This window comes from Salmo salar, chromosome ssa13, assembly GCF_905237065.1.
Source record: "Salmo salar chromosome ssa13, Ssal_v3.1, whole genome shotgun sequence".
Taxonomy (NCBI): Eukaryota; Metazoa; Chordata; class Actinopteri; order Salmoniformes; family Salmonidae; genus Salmo; species Salmo salar.
This window is the reverse complement of record NC_059454.1, coordinates 17,426,210-17,447,271: the sequence shown is the minus strand read 5'-3', so window position 1 is coordinate 17,447,271 and position 21,062 is coordinate 17,426,210. Positions and strand designations below refer to the sequence as shown.

Sequence of the window (21,062 nt, the reverse complement as noted above, 5' to 3'; positions counted from 1 at the left end):
AGACAAGATTCAGGTTGTCAACCTGAGTGTTTATTGTTGTTGTTGTTGTTGTTGTTGTTGTTGTTGTGTGGTACCTGCGTTTTTCTGAATGGATGTTGTATTAACCCATCCGTTGGTGGTTGCATAGGTCTTCACTGTCTATGGACTTGACTGTCTATGGACTTGACTGTCTATGGTCTTGACTGTCTATGGACTTGACTGTCTATGGACTTGACTGTCCACTCAGGGATGGAACAATTCAGTACATCACAAAAACCATGCAGAAATAGTGAAAGGCACGATCACCATAGATATCAGATACACCAATCTTTTTTATATGTCTATAAATAGTTGTTTTGACGGGGGAGGGGTGTACTCATTGAGATGGTACGTGGGAGAACCCCAAAGTATCTTTAAGCTGCCATCATTTTAGGGCGCAAAGCAGAACAAAAATTATCCACACACAATCAACCCCCTTTCTTTTAAAACATGAACATACTAGGTGAACAACTGTTCTAATAACTAAACGGGAAAAAAATACAAGCACATCTTTTTTTTGTTGATACATTTCATTTCAGATTTTTTTTTTTCAATCTATCTGCTTACTCCATCCTCTGTCACATCCCCTCTTTCTTCCTCCCTCCCCCACAACTCTCACGTCACACTAGACACACGTGCACCTGGTGGCCCCCGCCCTCTCTCTGTGATTGGCGGGTTGCCACCCTAAACTCACACCTTTCATTAGTCCCACACTACATACTCAGTAAAACAACCACTTGGAGATAACATGGATGTAAAGGTGAGAGGGTGATGGAAAGAAGGAAAAGGACAAGAAAAAGAGAGACACAGTGTCGCAGTAAGGACCAACAAGGCCTTGTTAGAGGTGGTGAGTTCCACACACACACACACACACACACACACCTATGGCCTCTCATATATAGGCCCCCTCCCCTCTCTCTTTGTAAAATGTCTTCATCATGTGAGTAAGAAGTGTGACCACAGAGATACTGTAGTGTAAGGTTCAGAAAACTCTAGGGGTTAAGGAAGCATGACCAGATATGTGTGTATCTGTGTGTGTATGTGTGTGTATGAGTGAGTCGCTACTGCGATCCACACACTGCGTCATTCATAGGATCAAACAGTTACATACAGTCATCATTTAAAACAGCAACAGAAAAATAAATATACATAATATTAATAATTATATCATATTAGTAGATCATTCAAATAAAATATAGTCATTTACAAGATAGTTGGCGATACGGTGAGTGGACCATGGTGGTTTGTGATTGAAGGGACAAATACATGTTTCTAGTTCAGAACATTCTAAACAATAAGAACACTTTCTCACCTCACTGTATCTAGAGAACAATTCATGTTCCACTGCTCCCACAAATACATCTTTATACTTTGAAATATGTGTTGTGTTATGATGATGCCAGCATGAAATGATCCCGTGTCGTTACAAGTTATTACACTTTATCCCCCTAGAGGGCAGTGTCTAATTGGAACGTTAACACATCTATCCCAAAAGCTCCAATAGGGTACATCTCAATTGGTCACATCTCAGTGTAGATTACGGAAAGGATAAGTGGATAGGATGCCACTTTCGATTATTGAGATGCATCCTTACTGTCCTATTCAGGAAAGAGGCAGGGACAGTCTTGTCCTCAGTCAAGATGGTAGCTACTTTATGGACTCTAATCCTGAGTCGCTTTGACAACTAACGGCAAGGAGCATTACAACCTGTATTGTAATATGTACAAGAAAAATAATTGATCATTATTTGTCTTTTGAAGTATTTTTTTTTAACACACATCCTCTCACACTCTCACAGACCTTTGATGGTTCAATACAAAACAAAAAGAAAATAGTAAACATCCCAAAGGAGAATAAAAGACAGCACACAGCTACAACTTTGACTCACAAAAATGTATGACAGTGCAAACTTACATCCATGTCTCAAATAATTTACAAACTTTAGTATATAGTCATATACACTTCAGCACCATAGTTTACTATTGTAGTTGAATACATCTCAGTAAGCTAGATCTTAAGGTGGGGGACACTGTTACGGCTGGATGTGCTATTAGGAGGCCAGGGAGTGGGTGTAGAAGGTAAAGGGTCACTCATAACTCATTCTCTGTCCTTGAGCTAGTCTTTACTAGAAACACTGAGCAGTATCAGCCCGGTGGACATCGTGTGTGTGTGTGTGTGTGTGTGTGTGTGTGTGTGTGTGTGTGTGTGTGTGTGTTTGTGTGTTCACCGCGAGTCTCCTACCATGATTACCCTGTTGTCACTGAATGACGTGAAGTGAAAAGGGATTGGTCTATGTTATCTATTTCCCTGTTTGTCTTTTCATGGGTAAGGTTGTCACTTGGTTAATATTTAGTTAGGGGGGAGGTGTCTTAATGCAGAAGCATCACAGCACACCAACATCAGTTGGAACCCAACGTGTGTGGTGAGCAAATGTATATCGATTTTTTTCTCTCTTTTTTTTCCTTTATACTATTCTCCTCAAAGTGTGAATCCTTCACAGTCATTCTGTCAAACTAGGCCAAGTTTTTAGGTTGTCAGCTATTTGGATGAAACGGTGTGCTCTCATTATGGGGCTGCAGGGAACAGGCTTTTCCTGTCACAGACATCATTCAGAGAGCATTGGTTAGGCCTAAATTCTCCATAACTTTAATAACAGTAGCAGACAAACAAACAAACCAAAATAAAGAGTTGCCATCTATACCGCCTTGCACCTACTTTAGCCTGTCATACCTTGTAACCTACAGGCAACCCTTGGCTAGCTTCCCTACATATATCATTATGGTACGTCTCAACATACACAGTTAACTATGCACAGCTACCTATACTAGACTCCTTATGACCAAACAGCTCTGAATGACTTTCATCATCGTGTTGTAGTTGTTGAACAAAGACGTTTAAGAAATTAGGGAATCAGCTTCCTGCTTTGCAAGGCTGCCTGACTTGAGATAACAGAGTGCCTGTTTGTTTCTGCATTGGCAAACTTGTCTTAGTCACAGATGGCAAGCCAAATATGTAAAAGTAGCCAGTTAAGCATTCTAAAAACTAACTATTGGTTGCCCAGAAAGCTACACTACACAGTTAACTATATCTACTCTGGTTCCTCTGTCATCCTATCTGAACTCTCCAATTTGTCATTTCTAGTCTTCTTTTTTTCTTGTTTTCGTCTTCCTCTCTTTCACCTTCCTCTACCTGCTTCCATCCCTCACATTGGGACAAGAGGAAAAACACCTCTTCTGGTTTTTCTCCTCTCTCACTGTAATGTACACTGTATACCCTTCCTTTTTGAGAACAGATTTTTTTATAAAATTTTTTTTTCGTAACTCAAACACTGCAAATAAAGGACAAGATGAGATGTTTTTCCTGTGGGCAGCCTTTCCCTGTCTTCATACATAACAAGTATAGCTACGTAGATACTCAACGGCTAAAATGATTACGTGTCCACGGGTGTACTATCTAATAAAGATTCCCTATAAAAGCTTGTTCCCGCAGAAAGAGAGTGAGCATCTCTAATTTCTCCTCCTTAGCCTGTCTGTCCCCCAACCTGATTAAAAGCACTAGGACGGCTGCAAAGGGGAGAGGGCCATGTGTTCCATGACAGTAAATAGGTGGACTTCCACTAAAGAGACAGAGGAGAGGAGTGTTTCAACTGAAATGGAGAGAGTAGATGGAACTTTTTATAGTTTTACACACATATTAGTTGCTAAGTAATATTTTTTTGCAAGTTTTTCAAAAAGTATTATATGTGACAGCTAACAACAATAGACTTAAGTTATTAGAGGGCTTGGTTGGGGTTTAGGGCCTAACATGGCACAGTAGCCTACGTAAATCAATTAGTGTGTGTGTGTGTGTGTGTGTGTGTGTGTGTGTGTGTGTGTGTGTGTGTGTGTGTGTGTGTGAGAGAGAGTGATTTTGTGAAAGAGAGAGAGAGAGTGTCTATGTGCTGTGTGTGCATGTGTAAATGATGCGTGTACGTTGTGTGCATGTGTATTTACATATTTGTCTACATGAGTATATATGTGTGTGTGTCCATATAAATCTACCTGTATGTATGTCAGGGGGAGTATAACCACTAATGCCCTCAGAGTAAATGGCTCCCCCTGTGTTTGTGGAAGCTCAGTGGCAGATGTTACGCTGGCAGGGCTGGTGCAGGTAGGTGTTTCTAGCGTGGGCTGCGTGGCGGGGAACCTGCTCCCTAGTGCGGTTCTGGCGCTGGATGCGGTTGCGTCCAAGGTGGCGCCTCTCAGTGCGGGCCTTGCCCCTCTGAACCCTGGCCACCTGGGTCACCTTGGCCAGGGTACCTGCCTGGGCAGCGGCTCCTCGGGTCACCCTGGTGGGCATGGTATTATGGACGGCAGAGGTAGCGGCTGGTTCTGCCACCCTGCTAGAGGAGGGGAGGAATAGGAGGAAGTGGGGGTATAGAACATTAGTCAAGCAGTTATGTAGCTCTCTCATAGAACTGTGGCTATGTGCTAGATCTATTACATGGTGACAAAGATATAATAAGGTGTCGGTCGGTCGGTCCTCACCTCATGCTGCCTGTCAGGCTGGTGATGCTCTCCTCCCCGACGATGGACAGGTTGCCATTGGAGATCATGGACAGGTTGCTAGGGGAGACGTAGACGGACATGCTGGGGTGTTCTATAAGCAGATCCTCCATGGGGCTGGTCTCGGCCGTGGCTCCCTCTGCAGTGAAACAGGGGGGAGGGGTAACGAACCAGCTCTCGTCCATGCAGCCTCTCTCCGACCCACTACTGCCAGGGGACACAGATGGGGTGGAGAGCCTGGCCCGCCTTTTTAGGGATATGGGCGTAACGATGCCCGTGGCTAACGGGCTAGCAGAAGGGAGAGTAGAGAGGGGGTCTGATGGTGCCACTGTCGCTGCTCGTGAACAAGCTTTGTGTGTTCTGCGGCGATTCTGATGTTGGGGGGGAGGGGTTGGAGAGGGGACGGGGCACTCAGTTCTGGTGGGTGTGTCTGGGTGATTTGATTGGTTGTTTTGTGCTTGTGCCTGTGCTATCGATGGCGCCTTTATCCCTCCCTCTACTAGCATCGCACAATCAGCTTCCCCTGAGAACAGAGTAAAGGTGGGACCATGGAGGAGTTGGCCAATTGAGGATGGGTGTATGTTTAGGGTGGTGTAGGTTAGGGGTAAAGGGGATGGCAAAGGGGAAGAAGCCATGCAGGTTGTGGTGTCATTAAAAGGGGAGCACCCGCACGCACACACGCACACACACGCACACAAACGCACGCAAACACACACGCACACACACACACCAGTGTGAGAAATGTCAGGATATTTAAATAAAATTGGAGAGGGGGGAGAAGAAAGGGTAAAGAAACACAAAACATAAAAATAGGAATAATATAATTAGTTACTTCGACCCTCTAACCGCTTGGTCATGTCAGTGACAGTATTGTTGTACTGACTGTTTTGTGATGTGTTTCATTGGGGCTTATATATTTAGTTTGAGACGTGGCCTCTAAACTATTCAGATTCCCTTTTATGGAGATTTTAAACAATATATTAGCCCCCACACCCCCATCACTATATGGCCACACTAAAGGACTGAAGTGCTGACCACAAATCACCAAAACCTTTGACCTTAGAAAACAAACAGCTAATGTACATGCTCAACAGTACCATCAATATCCTCACTTCTGTCCATTCTGGCATGGCCATCTAGTGACTACCATTTCCCTCTCCACTTCCAACCCCTTCCAACCATCCCTAAGGGAGGACTCACCGGGCAGGTTGACCAGCATCCATCCTTCCTCGTCAGCGTCGGTCACACAGGGGTTGGGCCCCTTGATCTCTGCGGCCACCTCCTCCACCTCTCCGAAGAACAGGCTGCTCAGAGCTTGGAACATGGCTAGGCCGGTTGGTCAGGTACACGTCAATGGGTAAAAGTCAAGGGTCAGGGATCGCGGAAGTCAGGTTCTGTGTATAGTTGTAGTTCTCAAGGTATAGCTAGCTGCCTTTGTGTGTTTTTGCTACTTATTAAGTATTTTTGTAGTCTTATTTAGTTAGTTATTTCGCTTTTCGCTTTGTCAAACAGTTGCCAGGTCAGGAAAGTGAGCACGGTTTTCTTGGCCTCTCTTTGCTTCAACCCTTTTCTTGTCTTGATCTCATAGGTTGATTTTCTTACAGGACTCGACAGGCTTCCTTAGTGCAAATGTAAGGTTTTACTTGGTATGCTGCAAAGGCCTGTGGGGAGACAAAAGAAAGACAGGAGAGACTATTAATAACAGCAAGAAAATATTTAGATTACAAATCCAAAGACAATGGGAACAAGTGGAGAGGAACATTAGAAAGCAGCGTTGCGAATCACAAAGTGGTAAAAAGCGAGATGAAGGAATACACGATATGGCCAAAAATGGTGGATTTGACTATTTCAGCAACCGCTGTTGCTGACAGGTGTATAAAATTGAGCACAAAGCCATGCAATCTCCATAGACAAACATTGTCAGTAGAATGGCCCCTACTGAAGAGCTCAGTGACTTTCAACGGGGCACCTTTCCAAGCTAGTTCGTCAAATGTCTGCCCTGTTAGAGCTGCCCCAGTCAACTGTAAGTGCTGTTATTGTGAAGTGGAAACGTCTGGGAGCAACAACGGTTCAGCCGTGAAGTGGTAGGCCACACAAGCTCACAGAACGGAAACGCTGAGTGCTGAAGCGCGTAGTGCGTAAAAATCGTCTGTCCTCAGTTGCAACACTCACTGCCGAGTTCCAAACTGCCTCTGGAAGCAACGTCAGCACAATAACTGTTCGTCGGGAGCATCATGAAATGGGTTTCCATGGCCAAGCAGCCGCACACAGGCCTAAGATCACCATGCGCAATGCCAAGCATCGGCTGGAGTGGTGCAAAGCTCGCCTCCATTGGACTCACAGATGAATCACACTTCACCATCTGGCAGTCAGACGGACAAATCTGGGTTTGGCGGATGCCAGGAGAACACTACCTGTCCGAATGCATAGTGCCAACTGTAAAGTTTGGTGGAGGAGGAATAATGGTCTGGGGCTGTTTTTCTTGGTACGGGCTACGGCTCTTAGTTCCAGTGAAGGGAAATCTTAACGCTACAGCATTCAATGACATTCTAGACGATTCTGTGCTTCCAATTTTGTGGCAACAGTTTGTGGTGGGCCCTTTCCTGTTTCAGCATGACAATGGCCCCGTGCACAAAGCGAGGTCCACACAGAAATAGTTTGTCAAGATCGGTGTGGAAGAACTTGACTGGCCTGCACAGGCTCCTGACCTCAACCCCATCGAACACCTTTTGGATGAATTGGAATGCCAACTGCGAGCAAGGCCTAATCACCTAACATCAGTGCTCGACCTCACTAATGTTCTTGTTGTTGAATGAAAGCAAGTCCCTGCAGCAATGTTCCATCATCTAGTGGAAAGCCTTCCCAGAAGAGTGGAGGCTGTTATAGCAGCAAAGGGGGACCAACTCCATATTAATACCCATGATTTTGGAATGAGATGTTCGACGAGCAGGTTTCCACATACTTTTGGCCATGAAGTGTATGTGGCAAAATCACGTGAGCAGAACTGAACAAAAAGAGCCTTTCTGTTCCAGGGCTACTTTAATCATGTTGGTCAAGGAACCATTTATGAGGAGAAGATTAGAAAGTGTGATAGGTTGGCTGCATCTCAACAGTCTCACGTGTTTTCCTCACCTCATCCTCATCTCCTTCCCTTCACCCGCACTAATCTGAAAGAAATTGACGGGTAAACTGAAAGCAAATGCACAGTAGGCATCCACTTATAATGCTTTCACCTGTTCTGTGTCCTCAGATCAGTGCATATGAAGGGAAGGAGATGAGGAGAGGAAGCCACTAGAGTATTGAGATGCAGTCTCTCAGTCTACCTCGAGAGACTGCAGGGAGAAGGTTTGTCTGGGTCATACTGGCTGACTGGAGACAGGCTGACTGATATAGGCTGACTGGAGACAGTAACAGTTTTACAGTTCTGTTTCAGCTGGTCAATTTGTCTTCAATCTACTATCAAATTATGCAGTAACAACATTGCGCACATTATGGTGCTTACTGTACTTCAAAGAATTCAACTCAAGTTGGAAAATGTGTAACTATTGGGTAACTGTAATGTAATTCCGAAATGAATAACAAGTAAATAGCTTAATAAGCGCAACAAATCGTAAACAATCACAATAGTCTTTTCTCAATAGGACCATAACATGTATGCATGCAGTTAGAATCTGTAAGACACTCAGACACAAATGCAAACAGATAGATTGCTTCTTTCAGATGAGTTCTTTGAATTGGGTTGTAATGAAGGAAATTAGATTAAGGGAAGGGAAGCTATTGCAGACTAAGGAGACGCAGCCAGGCTGTTCCTGAGGAACAATGGCGTTACACCCTCCCCCCTGTGCTACTGCTATAGTGAACAACAGAATGGGTTTAGGCCAGATGGACAACCGAGAAGACACGAGGGACCCGATTCCGATTAAGGAAAAGTACGCCTTTCATACGCACGACTATCTTTCTTACGCACGTCTTTCTTTCTTACACACGTCTTTCTTTCTTACGCACGTCTTTCTTTCTTACACACGTCTCAGTAGTTGTTATTCAGACTTACCTTATGAAGGTGCATATAACGGTGCTTCCATTGCGCGCTTGAATACATGGAATTCAGCGCGTCTGTCGTTGTGATTCTGGATGGCCAGATTGCTGGCAAGAATGACAAGAAACTGCCATGTGGAGAATCGTAAGTGGCTCGTTTCAGCTTGTTTAATCTTGTTATTGATTGCTAGCTAGCTAACCAACAACTTCAACGATATATTTGAGAGACAACAAGTGGTCATTGTGCAAATGTGTTTATGTTTTCAATAAACATTGGAGAAGAAATACAGCTTACATGTTGTCAACAATCTAAGCCAACCTCATCTGTTTTGCCCGATGATTGTGAGCGGGTCGTTTTTGTTGCTAAACGACCAACCCATCAATCCATCTTCGTCTCCATTTCATGCACCAACTGGTAGATTTAAAAATACTCTGATCTTGTAGATTATTTTGGCACATTTTAGTGTTAGGAAAGTATGCATGAATCATAAAAAAAAAGGTTTGGAGAGCCTTTACGCACAAAAAATGCAGGGGTTTGATTCATCCTGAAAGTTGTCACATTCAAGTTCAAACCATGAAATGTTGGAATGTGGAAAAAAGTGTACAATAGGTGTTGAACAATAGGGGTTGAACAATAGTCCTATAAATCTACCCTAATTCTCACTAATCATGGAACTGTATGACAACGGTCCAGTCGTCGTGAACCTTGCGCCAGGCTCCAGGTTTAACCTGCTACATGTGGTCTGAGTTCCATAATGATCTAATAGGCTACATGTCCCAAATTATTGAACGTTATCCTAATATGATCCACTAATGCTAGCGACCCTCAGGAACAACTTGTACGGAAGGGACAGAGGAATGAACGGTAAACGGAATGGAATGGTACAAAATGTAAGAAAACGAACAATGGAAGTGACAGTTATAGATGTATGTGGGTATTACTGATGGTGGCTCCAATAGTGGCTAATATTTAACATGATACAAATTGTAAAATAAAGCTAAGAAAAGCCCGGCCATAGGCTATAATTAAAACATTCTAAAGTGCATACATACAGTTGAAGTCGGAAGTTTACATCCACCTTAGCCAAATACATTTAAACTCAGTTTTTCACAATTCCTGACATTTAATCCTAGTAAAAATTCCCTCTCTTAGGTCAGTTAGGATCACCACTTTATTTTAAGAATGTGAAATATCAGAATAATAGTAGAGAGAATGATTTATTTCAGCTTTTATTTCTTTCATCACATTCCCAGTGGGTCAGAAGAGTACATACACTCAATTAGTATTTCGTAGCATTGCCTTTAAATTGTTTAACTTGGGTCAAACGTTTCGGGTAGCCTTCCACAAGCTTCCCACAATAAGTTGGGTGAATTTTGGCCCAATCCTCCTGACAGAAGTGGTATAACTGAGTCAGGTTTGTAGGCCTCCTTGCTCGCACACGCTTTTTCAGTTCTGCCCACAAATTTTCTATAGGATTGAGGTCAGGGCTTTGTGTTGGCCACTCCAATACCTTGACTTGACTTTGTTGTCCTTAAGCCATTTTGCCACAACTTTGGAAGTGTGCTTGGGGTCATTGTTCATTTGGAAAGCTCATTTGCGACCAAGCTTTAACTTCCTGACTGATGTCTTGAGATGTTGCTTCAATATATCCACATCATTTTCCTTTCCTCATGATGCCATCTATTTTGTGAAGTGCACCAGTCCCTCCTGCAGCAAAGCACCCCCACAACATGATGCCGCCACCCCCCGTACTTCACAGTTGGGATGGTGTTGTTCGGCTTGCAAGCCTCCCCCTTTTTCCTCCAAACATAACGATGGTCATTATGGCCAAACAGTTATATTTTTCTTTCATCAGACCAGAGGACATTTCTCCAAAAAGTACGATCTTTGTCCCCATATGCAGTTGCAAACCGTAGTCTGGATTTTTTATTGCGGTTTTGGAACAGTGGCTTCTACCTTGCTGAGCGGCCTTTCAGGTTATGTCGATATAGGACTTGTTTTACTGTGGATATATATACTTCTGTACCCTTTTCCTCCTGCATCTTCACGAGGTCCTTTGCTGTTGTTCTGGGATTGATTAGCACTTTTCGCACCAAAGTACGTTCATCTCTAGGAGACAGAACGCGTCTCCTTCCTGAGCGGTATGATAGCTGCGTGGTCCCATGGTGTTTATACTTTTGTACTATTGTTTGTACAGATGAACGTGGTACCTTCAGGCGTTTGGAAATAGTTCCCAAGGATGAACCAGACTTGTGGAGGTCTACAATTTTTTTTCTGAGATCTTGGCTAATTTCTTTGATTTTCCCATGATGTCAAGCAAAGAGGCACTGAGTTTGAAGGTAGGCCTTGAAATACATTCACAGGTACACCTCCAATTGACTCAAATGATGTCAATTAGCCTATCAGAAGCTTCTAAAGCCATGACATAATTTTCTGGAATCTTCCAAGCTGTTTAAAGGCACAGTCAGCTTTGTGTATGTAAAATTCTGAGCCACTGGAATTGTGATACAATGAATTATAAGTGAAATAATCTGTCTGTAAACAATTGTTGGAAAAATGACTTGTGTCATGCACAAAGTAGATGTCCTAACCAACTTGCCAAAACTATCATTTGTTAACAAGAAATTTGTGGAGTGGTTGAAAAATGAGTTTTAATGACTCCAACCTAAGTGTATGTAAACTTCCGACATCAACTGTACATTTGTTAGGTTCAGCCCTACAGAAGCCTATAGCTTGGGTGTCCAACTTTCATCCATGCAAATTATGAGGGCACACAATGGCACAGAACGATGGCACAGCTATTTATCAAATCAAATCACACAAAAAAGGTCACATGCGCCGAATACAACAGGTGTAGCCTTACCGTAAAATATGCTTACTTACAAGCCCTTAACCAACAGTGCCGTTTTAAGAAAATAGAGTTAAGAAAATATTTACTAAATAAACTATAGTAAAAAATGTAAAAGTAACACAGTAAAATAACAATAACGAGGCTATATACAGGGGGGTACCGGTACAGAGTCAATGTGTGGGGGTACAGGTTAGTCGAGGTCATTTGTACATGTCGGTAGGGGTAATGTGACTATGCATAGATAATAAACAGCGAGTAGCAGCAGTGTCAAAACAAAGGGGGGAGGGGGCATTTGATTAATTATTCAGCAGTCTTAAGGCTTGGGGGTAGAAGCCGTTAAGGAGCATTTTGGACCTAGACTTGGCGCTTCGGTACCGCTTGCCGTAGAGAGCAGGCTATGACTTGGGTGACTGGAGTCTTTGACAATGTTTTGGGCCTTCCTCTGACACGCCTAGTATAAAGGCCTTGGATGGCAGGAAGCTTGGCCCCAGTGATGTACTGGGCCGTACGCACTACCCTCTGTTGCGCCTTACGGTCAGATGCCGAGCAGTTGTCATACCAGGCAGTGATGCAACCAGTCAGGATGCTCTCAATGGTTCAGCTGTAAAACTTTTTGAGGATCTGGGGACCCATACCTAATCTTTTCAATCTCCTGAGGGGGAAAGGCGTTTTCGTGCCCTCTTCAAGACTGTCTTGGTGTGTTTGGAACCTATTTCACTGTGGAAAAGCTGTCATGTTGACATGATTTTCAGTTAGCTTCCATATCACTGGTTTCACATTCGTCTCCAGGGATCATAAGTAAAAATCACTTAAAACAATTGCTGTGTGTATTTACAATCCCCTTCTCCAAACGGATTATGCATTTACCTAGCTCTTATCCATTTGGAAATTACAGTGCATGGAGAATGCTGTTATTTCTATATGAAAAAATAAAGTACACGTTTTTCCCACTTGGAACCGGCAGGTCCGCTAGACCCATGCTTAAATTCAAGGTCAGAATACGCATAGAGAGAAAAGTTCAATTTACGCACGCTTAACTCGGGTTGTAATCAGGGCCTGGAGTCTAGGGGGAAGGAGTAACACAAAGACAGTAAAAAAAAAAAGAACAAATGCAGTATAATAACAAAAACGTTTAGACACTTCATAGGTAATCTGGGGATCGAACCTACAACCCTGGTGTTGCAAGCAGCATACTCTAACCAACTGAGCCACTGGAGCCTGCACTTACAGTCTCTGTCCCTGTATTTAACCATGGAGGGAGATATTGGATATCAGCGAGACATATCATTCCTGCAGAGGCTACTGGACGGTACGACGGAACACTGACCTCTCTGATCTGACAGGGTGTACTTTCTAAAATTAGACAATATGGGGGGGGGTATAAAGAGGAACGGAGGAAGAGAGACAGAAATGAAAAGTGAGAGAGATTAATGTAAGGAGAGAAGAGGAAAGGAGAGAGGTGTAAGAGAGGAATAGAAAGAGATAGCGATTAGGCTACAGGTATGGATAAAAACAGAGGAGGTAGAGAGAGGGAGAAAGGTGTAAAATGAGGTGAGAGAGATAAATGAAAGGAAAGGAGCGGATGAAGAAGGAGAGGGACAAATGTTATGCATGGGTGGAAAGCGACACTTCCTGCTTATTTGGGTGGTTGCCATGGTGACCCTTACACCAGGGGCCGACAGGAGGACACAGGAGTCTCACGCTAAGGAGAGAAACACACACACACACACAGAAATGATCACATTTACTAGACACTTTGTCAGAAATGATAGAGGTCAGCCATAAGCGGATCTCATCAAAATTGCTCTTTGTCAAAGAGCAAGTCTGTGTGTGTGTGTGTGTGTGTGTGTGTGTGTGTGTGTGTGTGTGTGTGTGTGTGTGTGTGTGTGTGTGACCATCAGCATCCTGTCAGGAAAGCAGCCAAGAAGAAAGTAATGATGCCTTTCTCAAAACAGGGATGTAAACAGAAGTCAATTGGGCACAGACGTCAATTCAAAGTCTATTCCACGTTGGTTCAATGTAATTTTATTGAAATGACGTGGAAACAACGTTGATTCAACCAGTGTGATGTGCTTGTTGTGAGGATAAAACAAAGCCTTATTCTATTTCAATAAAAACCTACTGCTAAGAAAGTTAATTCTGACTTCTAGCTTCTGTGTTATCGTTGTATTATACAGTTTTGTAATGGTTTATCTGTGGCTGCATATGTTTATAAGGCTAATATAAAACGTCATAAGAAGGCTCGTAAAATAAAGCGTTAGGCTACCAATGACAATGTTGATGGTTTAGGTGGAGATATGAGAGATGTTGCAGAGGACATAGAGGAGTCTGTTGATCCGCTCCCTTCTTGACTGTTTTTCATGCATTCCTTCTGGCTTACTGAAGTCACAGGATGATGCGAGATAAAACATTTATAAAAAAATGTATTTACGTGAGTTTACCCACTTTGACTCTTTCTAAGAATATTAAACTGTCCCAGGGCCACTTTTTTATGAGTTCCCAAGTCATAAACACACACAAACACACTTCCTTTAAAGGAACTGTGTGAAGCACCATTCAGTCTCCTTGATAAGCAAAAGTTATCAGTCAGCTGTGATGCTAATTCAGTATTATCTGCCTGGTGTTTAAATATACCATTCTGTCTACTGGGACAGACAGACGACACCAGGGATAAGAACAGCACTGGAATATATTGGAAACATCATTAAACAGCCAGCAGTGGTCTCTCATGCCTCAGGTGGTTCATATAAGGACTGATGTTTGGGGAAAACAGGAAAAAAATACATTGGAAATGTATCCAAGTAAAATGTGGAGAGGTTGCCCATATTTTTGCCCTGTATAAACTAAGGGGGAAATATGATAGACCAACACAAGGCATTTATCATCTGGATGACATCACAATGTTTACTGTACCTGTTAAATTATTACTTGTGGTTATAAAGATTCCATTGTGACAGCACTGGTGACTGGTGTAATTCATTCTAAAGGGAAACATAACCTTACAGTAAATGGTGTGGAATGGAGATTGAACCCATGTGCAAAAATGTGTTATTCAAAACGAATGGCATATGGTATTGTAATTACAGCCCTGCCAGGTACCTGTTGAGTTAATCATTTATTATACATAGCCAAAATAATAATACGTGTTAAATCAGTGTACAAATGCATATTACTTTGATGCTTTTTTGTGTTTTTCACCCTGATCCACTGGTTATAAACTGGTTATAAACCAGTATAAGCTCATAGCAAATAGTTAAAGACCAGATATAGACAATTATATATTTCATTTTTCCTTCCTAATTCTACAAAACAAAAGCGCTCTGTTGCTCTGCTATTCCCAGATGCGCTCATAATTTCTCTGCTCATGGCAGCCGTTTCAACAGAGGGAGGAGCTGAGGGAGATGGGCGTGGCTTCGCGAAGAAAACATAAATACCTCCTATGCGCTTGCATGACGAAGGAGCCCTACGTCACTGATGCTGCTGGTTCAGCCTACTTCAGTCGAGGAAAAGGAAAAAAGAACAGCGGCGAATAGAAAAGGAACAGTTCGGGTGCCGTCAAATAATTATTTATGTATTTAAACTGCAATTGTTCGGATGCAAAAGAAAGAATAACCCCCAAGCATTGGTAATAAATAAAGGAATGATTCAACATCCTTAACTGCTTTGTTTCGAGTTCTTCAATCCACATTGACAGATGCCGATGAGAGAGAGAGAGAAAAAAAGAAAAACATATTTGTTTTATTCTTTTATGGGTCCGACAGCAAGCAGTGTACATTTGATTTAGAGCCAGATATAAGCTAATTTGGATGACAAAAACCTTCCCAATGTCACCGACGACGAGAAAAATAGGGCCCAGAATAAGTCATTGTCGATAGCGGTCAGGTTAAACATGAATTATCCGTGTAAGCTCCGAGTCTGTGACACGGCTATGGATATAGCTGAAGGGTCATGGCAATGACAGATAGGCTCACCAGTATAGGACTGATGCGAAGGAATCAATTTTAATATCGAGGTCGTTCGAAATCCATACATAGGCCTACATAAGCACTGAGGAAGAGAGAAAGGCACAATTCAAAAATACCCCCCATCGTCTTCATTCGACACAACACCCCAGCGTTTGGTGAAAAACAAGGACAGGTTTTATGTAAACATAATTTTCATATCCTGAAAGATCATAAACCGGACGTCGAGGTTTCCGTAAAAGCATACATTTATGGAAGCCATCAAAACGTCCATGACCTATAAACGGATGTCTAGGATGCATAACAGTCGATCATTAATTTAATGCAGAACTAATGTATTGTCCTCTGTGACAGCCACTACTACAATGGATTCATTCCGTCATAATGTAGATTGTTTTGTTTCAGAATGATTCTGTTTATAACACAACCTAATTCGCATTTTCTTCATCTGCTGTTATGAGATAGGCTATGCATCATCAGAGATAGCTATACAGGCGTCAGTGGCAGAGGTAGCCTGATACCCTGCAAGCTTACACAGTTTGCCTTCCAGAAAGCACAAAAAACAACAGCAAAGTAGATTTAATAGCTTACCTGTATTAGCAATATATTTCAAATTGTAAACGTGATGATCTCACACAAAGTAGAAACGACAATAATTCTTAAAGCATAGCTTTAGGTTGCCTTTTAAGTGAGGTAGTTAAAACACCATAATACAAAATAAAAAAAAAAGGCTTTCTTCTTAGAAGAAGGGGCTTCGTGTAAAACTTGAATTTACACTTGATGTTTAGAGTATAACATCTGCAGTTTTTTCCCTCTTGTTCGATTTTTTCCCCTGCAGATTTTCCCACTGTTATTGCTTCCTCCAGCTGATCCTCGGATCAGAATGTAGAACGTACAAAACAGCTGATTGTGATATCACAATACTTCCAGTGACGCCCATTTCCACGCCCTCAAGAACAGACGGCCAATCGGAATATTACACAAGATCCAAGCCGGGCCTCTTGGTAACACAGTGGGGGTTGGGTATGGGTTGGGTAGTCCGACTCAAAGCTGTCAACCTGCTCTGGTGGAGTAAAATAAAGTTGCCCTTAGAAGCTGATCTAAGGTCAGTGTTTTGTTTCCCCTCCAACTGTTTACGACTGGTGGCGCCCGTGGCGGGGAGGAGAAACTGATCCTAGAGCTGTGAATGGCCTATAGAGTGACGGGTGAGGATGGGTGAGACCAATAAAGTGATGAAAGTTGTTTGACAGCATAACAGGAAATTCACTGTCATCATTAGTAATTCCTGATGGACTAAGAGATAGCAGGACAAATACAATATCTTTCTGGTTATATAAAAAAATCAGAGAAAATTGTTTTGACTCTTCTTCTGCCCCCTGAAGATTTAAAATATTTAAAATATTGAATTGCAACTAAATTCTTGATCAATCGCTCATGTGTGAAAAATTCTTTACATTCGGCCTAAATGTCAACCAGCAAGCTTCAGTCCAGCGATGCAACAGTTAAAACAAAATATAACCTTAACCCTAAAATAAAGTTTTCAATCTGCCTTCCTCTCTAGGCCTATATTAATTGAATAACATATGAATAAGGAACGTATGTTCACTGAATAAATGTTATAGATGTGTAATGACACAACAGTAATAACTTGATTGTCCAGTGGTAATATTCCATCGCATTATTAAGAGTACTGTCGCTTTAAATTTCATAGTCCCCCATTCTCCCTCTCTCCCCTCCCCCTCCCTATATTTTATTAATTCTCCCTTCAGTGGGAGTGGCTCTGAACGCCACTCGACCCAAACTGGCCAATCAAATGGGTTCAGTCTGAATGCAGCATTTGAGCAGCCAATGGGCAGTGGATGTTTTGAAAGCCTCAGCTAGTGACTCCAGACTCAGTGATCTGTGCCAGGGACAAGTAATCTCTGTCAGCTCCCACTGCACTCCCCTCCTCTACCCTTGCTCCCACTCCTCACAAGTTATGCAAGCTGGTGACCATGGTCCTTGACTGAGTGTTTGTTTTATGTGTGTGTGTTTGCCTATGTACAGTATATGTTGTACCAGGATTTAATTATGTGAACACTTGTATGAGTGTGTTGAGGTTATACATGTACAGTGCCTTCGGAAAGTATTCAGACCCCTTGACTTTTTCCACATTTTGTTCCTTTACAGCCTTATTCTAAAATGTATTAAATGTATTTTTTACCCTCAGCAATCTACACAAAATACTCCATAATGACAAAGCGAATAGTTTTTTTGAAATTTTTGCAAATGTATTAAAAATTAAAAACAGATATATATTATTCAGACCCTTTGCTATGAGACTTGAAATTGAGCTCAGGTGCATCCTGTTTCCATTGATCATCCTTGAAATGTTTCTACAACTTGATTGGAGTCCACCTGAGGTAAATTCAATTGATTGGACATGATTTGGAAAGGCACACACCTGTCTATATAAGGTCCCACAGTCGACAGTGCATGTCAGAGCAAAAACCAAGCCATGAGGTCGAAGGGAATGTCCATAGAGCTCAGAGATAGGATTGTGTCGAGGCACAGATCTGGGGAAGGGTACCAAAACAATTCTGCAGCATTGAAGGTCCCCAAGAACACAGTGGCCTCCATCATTCTTAAATGAAAGAAGTTTGGAATCACCAACACTCTTGCCACCCGGCAAAACGGAGCAATCGGGTGAGAAGGGCCTTGGTCAGGGAGGTGACCAAAAACCCGATGGTCTCTCTGACAGAGCTCTAGAGTTAAATAGGCTATATAAATACATTTGATTTGATTTAGAGTGGCTCTGTGGAGATGGGAGAAACTTCCAGAAGGACAACCATCTTTGCAGCTCTCCACCAATCAGGCCTTTATGGTAGAGTGGCCACTCCACAGTAAAAGGCACATGACAGCTTGAAGTTTGCCAAAAGGCACCTAAAGAATCTCAGAACATGAGAAACAAGATTTTCTCGCTTGAGAGGATCTGCAGAGAAGAATGGGAGAAACTCCCCACATACAGGTGCCAAGCTTGTAAAGTCATACCATATAAGACTTGAGGCTGTAACCACTGCCAAAGGTGCTTTTTATCAAAGCACTGAGTAAAGGGTCTGTTTACTTATGTAAATGTAATTTTTCTGTTATTTTCTTTTTTCTCTCCAAAAAATAATGTAAATACCTGTTTTTGCTTTGTCATTATGGGGTATTGTGTGTAGATTGATGAGCGGGAAAAAAACAATTTTAATACATTTTAGAATAAGGCTGTAATGTAACAAAATGTGGAATAAGTCAAGGGGTCTGAATACTTTCCGAATGCACTGTAAATCAAATCAATCAGATGTTATTTGTCCCATGCTTGGTAAACAACAGGTGTAGACTAACATTGAAATGCTTACTGATGGGTCTTTCCCAACAATGATCAGAGTAACATAGAAAAATAATAGAAAGAGAATAACAAAAATAATAAATACACAATGAGTCCCGAGTCCCGAGTCAGGATACCAGTACCGAGTCAGGATACCAGTACTGAGTCAGTGTACTGAGTCAGGGTACCAGTACCGAGTCAGTGTACTAGTACGAGTCAGGTACCAGTACTGAGTCAGTGTACCGAGTCAGGGTACCAGTACAGAGTCAGTGCACCAGTACTGGGTCAGGGCACCAGTACTGAGTCAGGGTACCAGTACCGAGTCAGGGTACCAGTACTGAGTCAGTGTACCGAGTCAGGGTACTAGTACCGAGTCAGTGTACCGAGTCAGGGTACTAGTACCGAGTCAGGGTACCAGTACCGAGTCGGGGTACCAGAACTGAGTAATTGTACCAAGTCAGGGTACCAGTACCGAGTCGGGGTACCAGAACTGAGTAATTGTACCAAGTCAGGGTACCAGTACCGAGTCGGGTTACCAGTACTGAGTCGTGGTACTAGTACTGAATCGATGTGCAGGGGTACGAGGCAATTGAGGTAGATATATACATATAGGTAGGGGTAGAGTGACTAGGCAACAGGATATATAATAAGCTTTGGTTAACTATTTAGCAGTCTTATGGCTTGAGGGTAGAAGCTGTTCAGGGTCCTGTTGGTTCCAGACTTGGTGCATCGGTACTGCTTGCCGTGTTGTAGCTGAGGGGGAAGAGGCGTTCATGACTGTGTTGGTGTGTTTGGACCATGATATGTCCTTAGTGATGTGGACACCAAGGAACTTGAAGCTCTCGACCCACTCCACTACACCTCTGTCGATGTGAATGGGGGTGTGCTCGGCTCTCCGTTTCTTGTAGTCCATGATCAGCTTCTTTGTCTTCTGACATTGAGGGTGACGTTGTTGTCCTGGCACCACACTACCAGGTCACTGACCTCCTCCCTATAGCATGGCTCATCGTCGTCGGTGATCAGGCCTACTACCCTTGTGTCGTCAGCAAACTTAATGATGGTGTTAGAGTCGTGCGAGGCCAGGGAGTACAGGAGGTGACTAAGCACGCACCCCTGAGTAGCCCCCGTGTTTATGGTCAGCGTGGCGAATGTGTTGTTGCCCATCCTCACCACCTGGGAGCAGCCTGTCAGGAAGTCCAGGATCCAGATGCAGAGGGAGGAGTTCAGTCCCAGGGTCCTTAGCTTAGTGAGGAGCTTTGAGGGCACTATGGTGTTGAACGCTGAGCTGTAGTTAAGGAACAACATTCTCGCAGGTGTTCCTTTTATCCAGGTGGGAGAGGGCAGTGTGGAGTGCAATAGAGATTGGGTCATCTGTGGATCTGTTGGGGCGGTATGTGAATTGGAGTGGGTCCAGTGTGTCTGGGATGATGTTGTTGATGTGAGATGACCAGCCTTTCAAAGCATTTCATGGCAACAGATGTGAGTGCTACATGGCGATAGTAATTTAGATAGGTTACCTTCGCGTTCCTGGGCACAGGGCCTATGGTGGTCTGCTTGAAACATGAAGGTATAACAGACTGGGTCAGGGAGAGGTTGTCAGTATGTGCATGTGCTCGCACACATGTAGACTACTGTTCAAAAGTTTGGGGTCACTTAGAAATGTCTTTGTTTTTGAAAGAAAAGCACATTTTTTTGTCCATTGAAATGACATCAAATTGATCAGAAATTCAGTGTAGACATTGTTAATGTTGTAAATGACTATTGTAGCTGTAAACGGCAGATTTTTTATGGAATATCTACATAGGCGTACAGAGGCTCATTATCAGCAACATTCACTCCTTTGTTCCAATGGCATGTTGTGTTAACTAATCCAAGTTTATCATTTTAAAAGGCTAATTGATCATTAGAAAACCCTTTTGCAATTATGTTAGCACAGCTGAAAACTGTTGTTCTGATTAAAGAAGCAATTAAACTGGCCTTCTTTAGACTAGTTGAGTATCTGGAGTATCAGCATTTGTGGGTTCGATTACAGGCTCAAAATGCCCAGAAACAATTAACTTTCTTCTAAAACTCATCAGTCTATTCTTGTTCTGAGAAATAAAGGCTATTCCATGCGAGAAATTGCCAAGAAACTGAAGATCCCGTAGAACGCTGTGTACTACTCCCTTCGCAGAACAGCGCAAACTGGCTCTAACCAGAATAGAAAGAGGAGTGGGAGGCCCCGGTGCACAACTGAGCAAGAGGACAAGTACATTAGAGTATCTAGTTTGAGAAACAGACGCCTCACAAGTCCTCAACTGGC

The 21,062-nt window shown here is 42.8% G+C and overlaps 1 protein-coding gene and 1 long non-coding RNA gene across 6 annotated transcripts; one reads left to right on the top strand and one right to left on the bottom strand.

Moving 5' to 3' along the window:
- Positions 1-8: 8 nt before the first annotated feature.
- tp53inp2b (tumor protein p53 inducible nuclear protein 2b) lies at positions 9-16,317 on the bottom strand. Of its 5 annotated transcripts, XM_014134678.2 has the most exons (5): positions 16,003-16,316; positions 14,363-14,430; positions 5,763-6,223; positions 4,545-5,085; positions 9-4,399 (listed from the first exon to the last, which is right to left on the bottom strand). In XM_014134678.2, the coding sequence occupies exons 3-5, from the start codon at positions 5,884-5,886 to the stop codon at positions 4,132-4,134; spliced, it is 933 nt and encodes a 310-aa protein (XP_013990153.1). In that variant the 5' UTR covers positions 5,887-6,223; positions 14,363-14,430; positions 16,003-16,316; the 3' UTR covers positions 9-4,131. The 5 variants fall into 5 exon arrangements, with proteins under 5 accessions (XP_013990153.1, XP_013990155.1, XP_013990152.1 ...); XM_014134680.2 differs by lacking the exon at positions 14,363-14,430 and having other exon boundaries at positions 9-4,396; positions 16,003-16,317; XM_014134677.2 differs by lacking the exon at positions 14,363-14,430.
- Positions 8,533-15,107, top strand: LOC106566561 (uncharacterized). Its single transcript, XR_001319905.2, has 2 exons — positions 8,533-8,742; positions 14,791-15,107. It is a non-coding gene; the product is annotated as an uncharacterized lncRNA (long non-coding RNA).
- Positions 16,318-21,062: the final 4,745 nt, after the last annotated feature.

Coding starts and splice junctions, on each gene's coding strand:
- tp53inp2b (XM_014134678.2), bottom strand. CDS start 5,886: ATGTTCCAAGCTCTGAGCAGCCTGTTCTTCGGAGAGGTGGAGGAGGTG. Junction 5,086..5,762: donor GATGCTGGTCAACCTGCCCG/GTGAGTCCTCCC, acceptor CTCTGTTCTCAG/GGGAAGCTGATTGTGCGATG. Junction 4,400..4,544: donor AGCCTGACAGGCAGCATGAG/GTGAGGACCGAC, acceptor CCCCTCCTCTAG/CAGGGTGGCAGAACCAGCCG.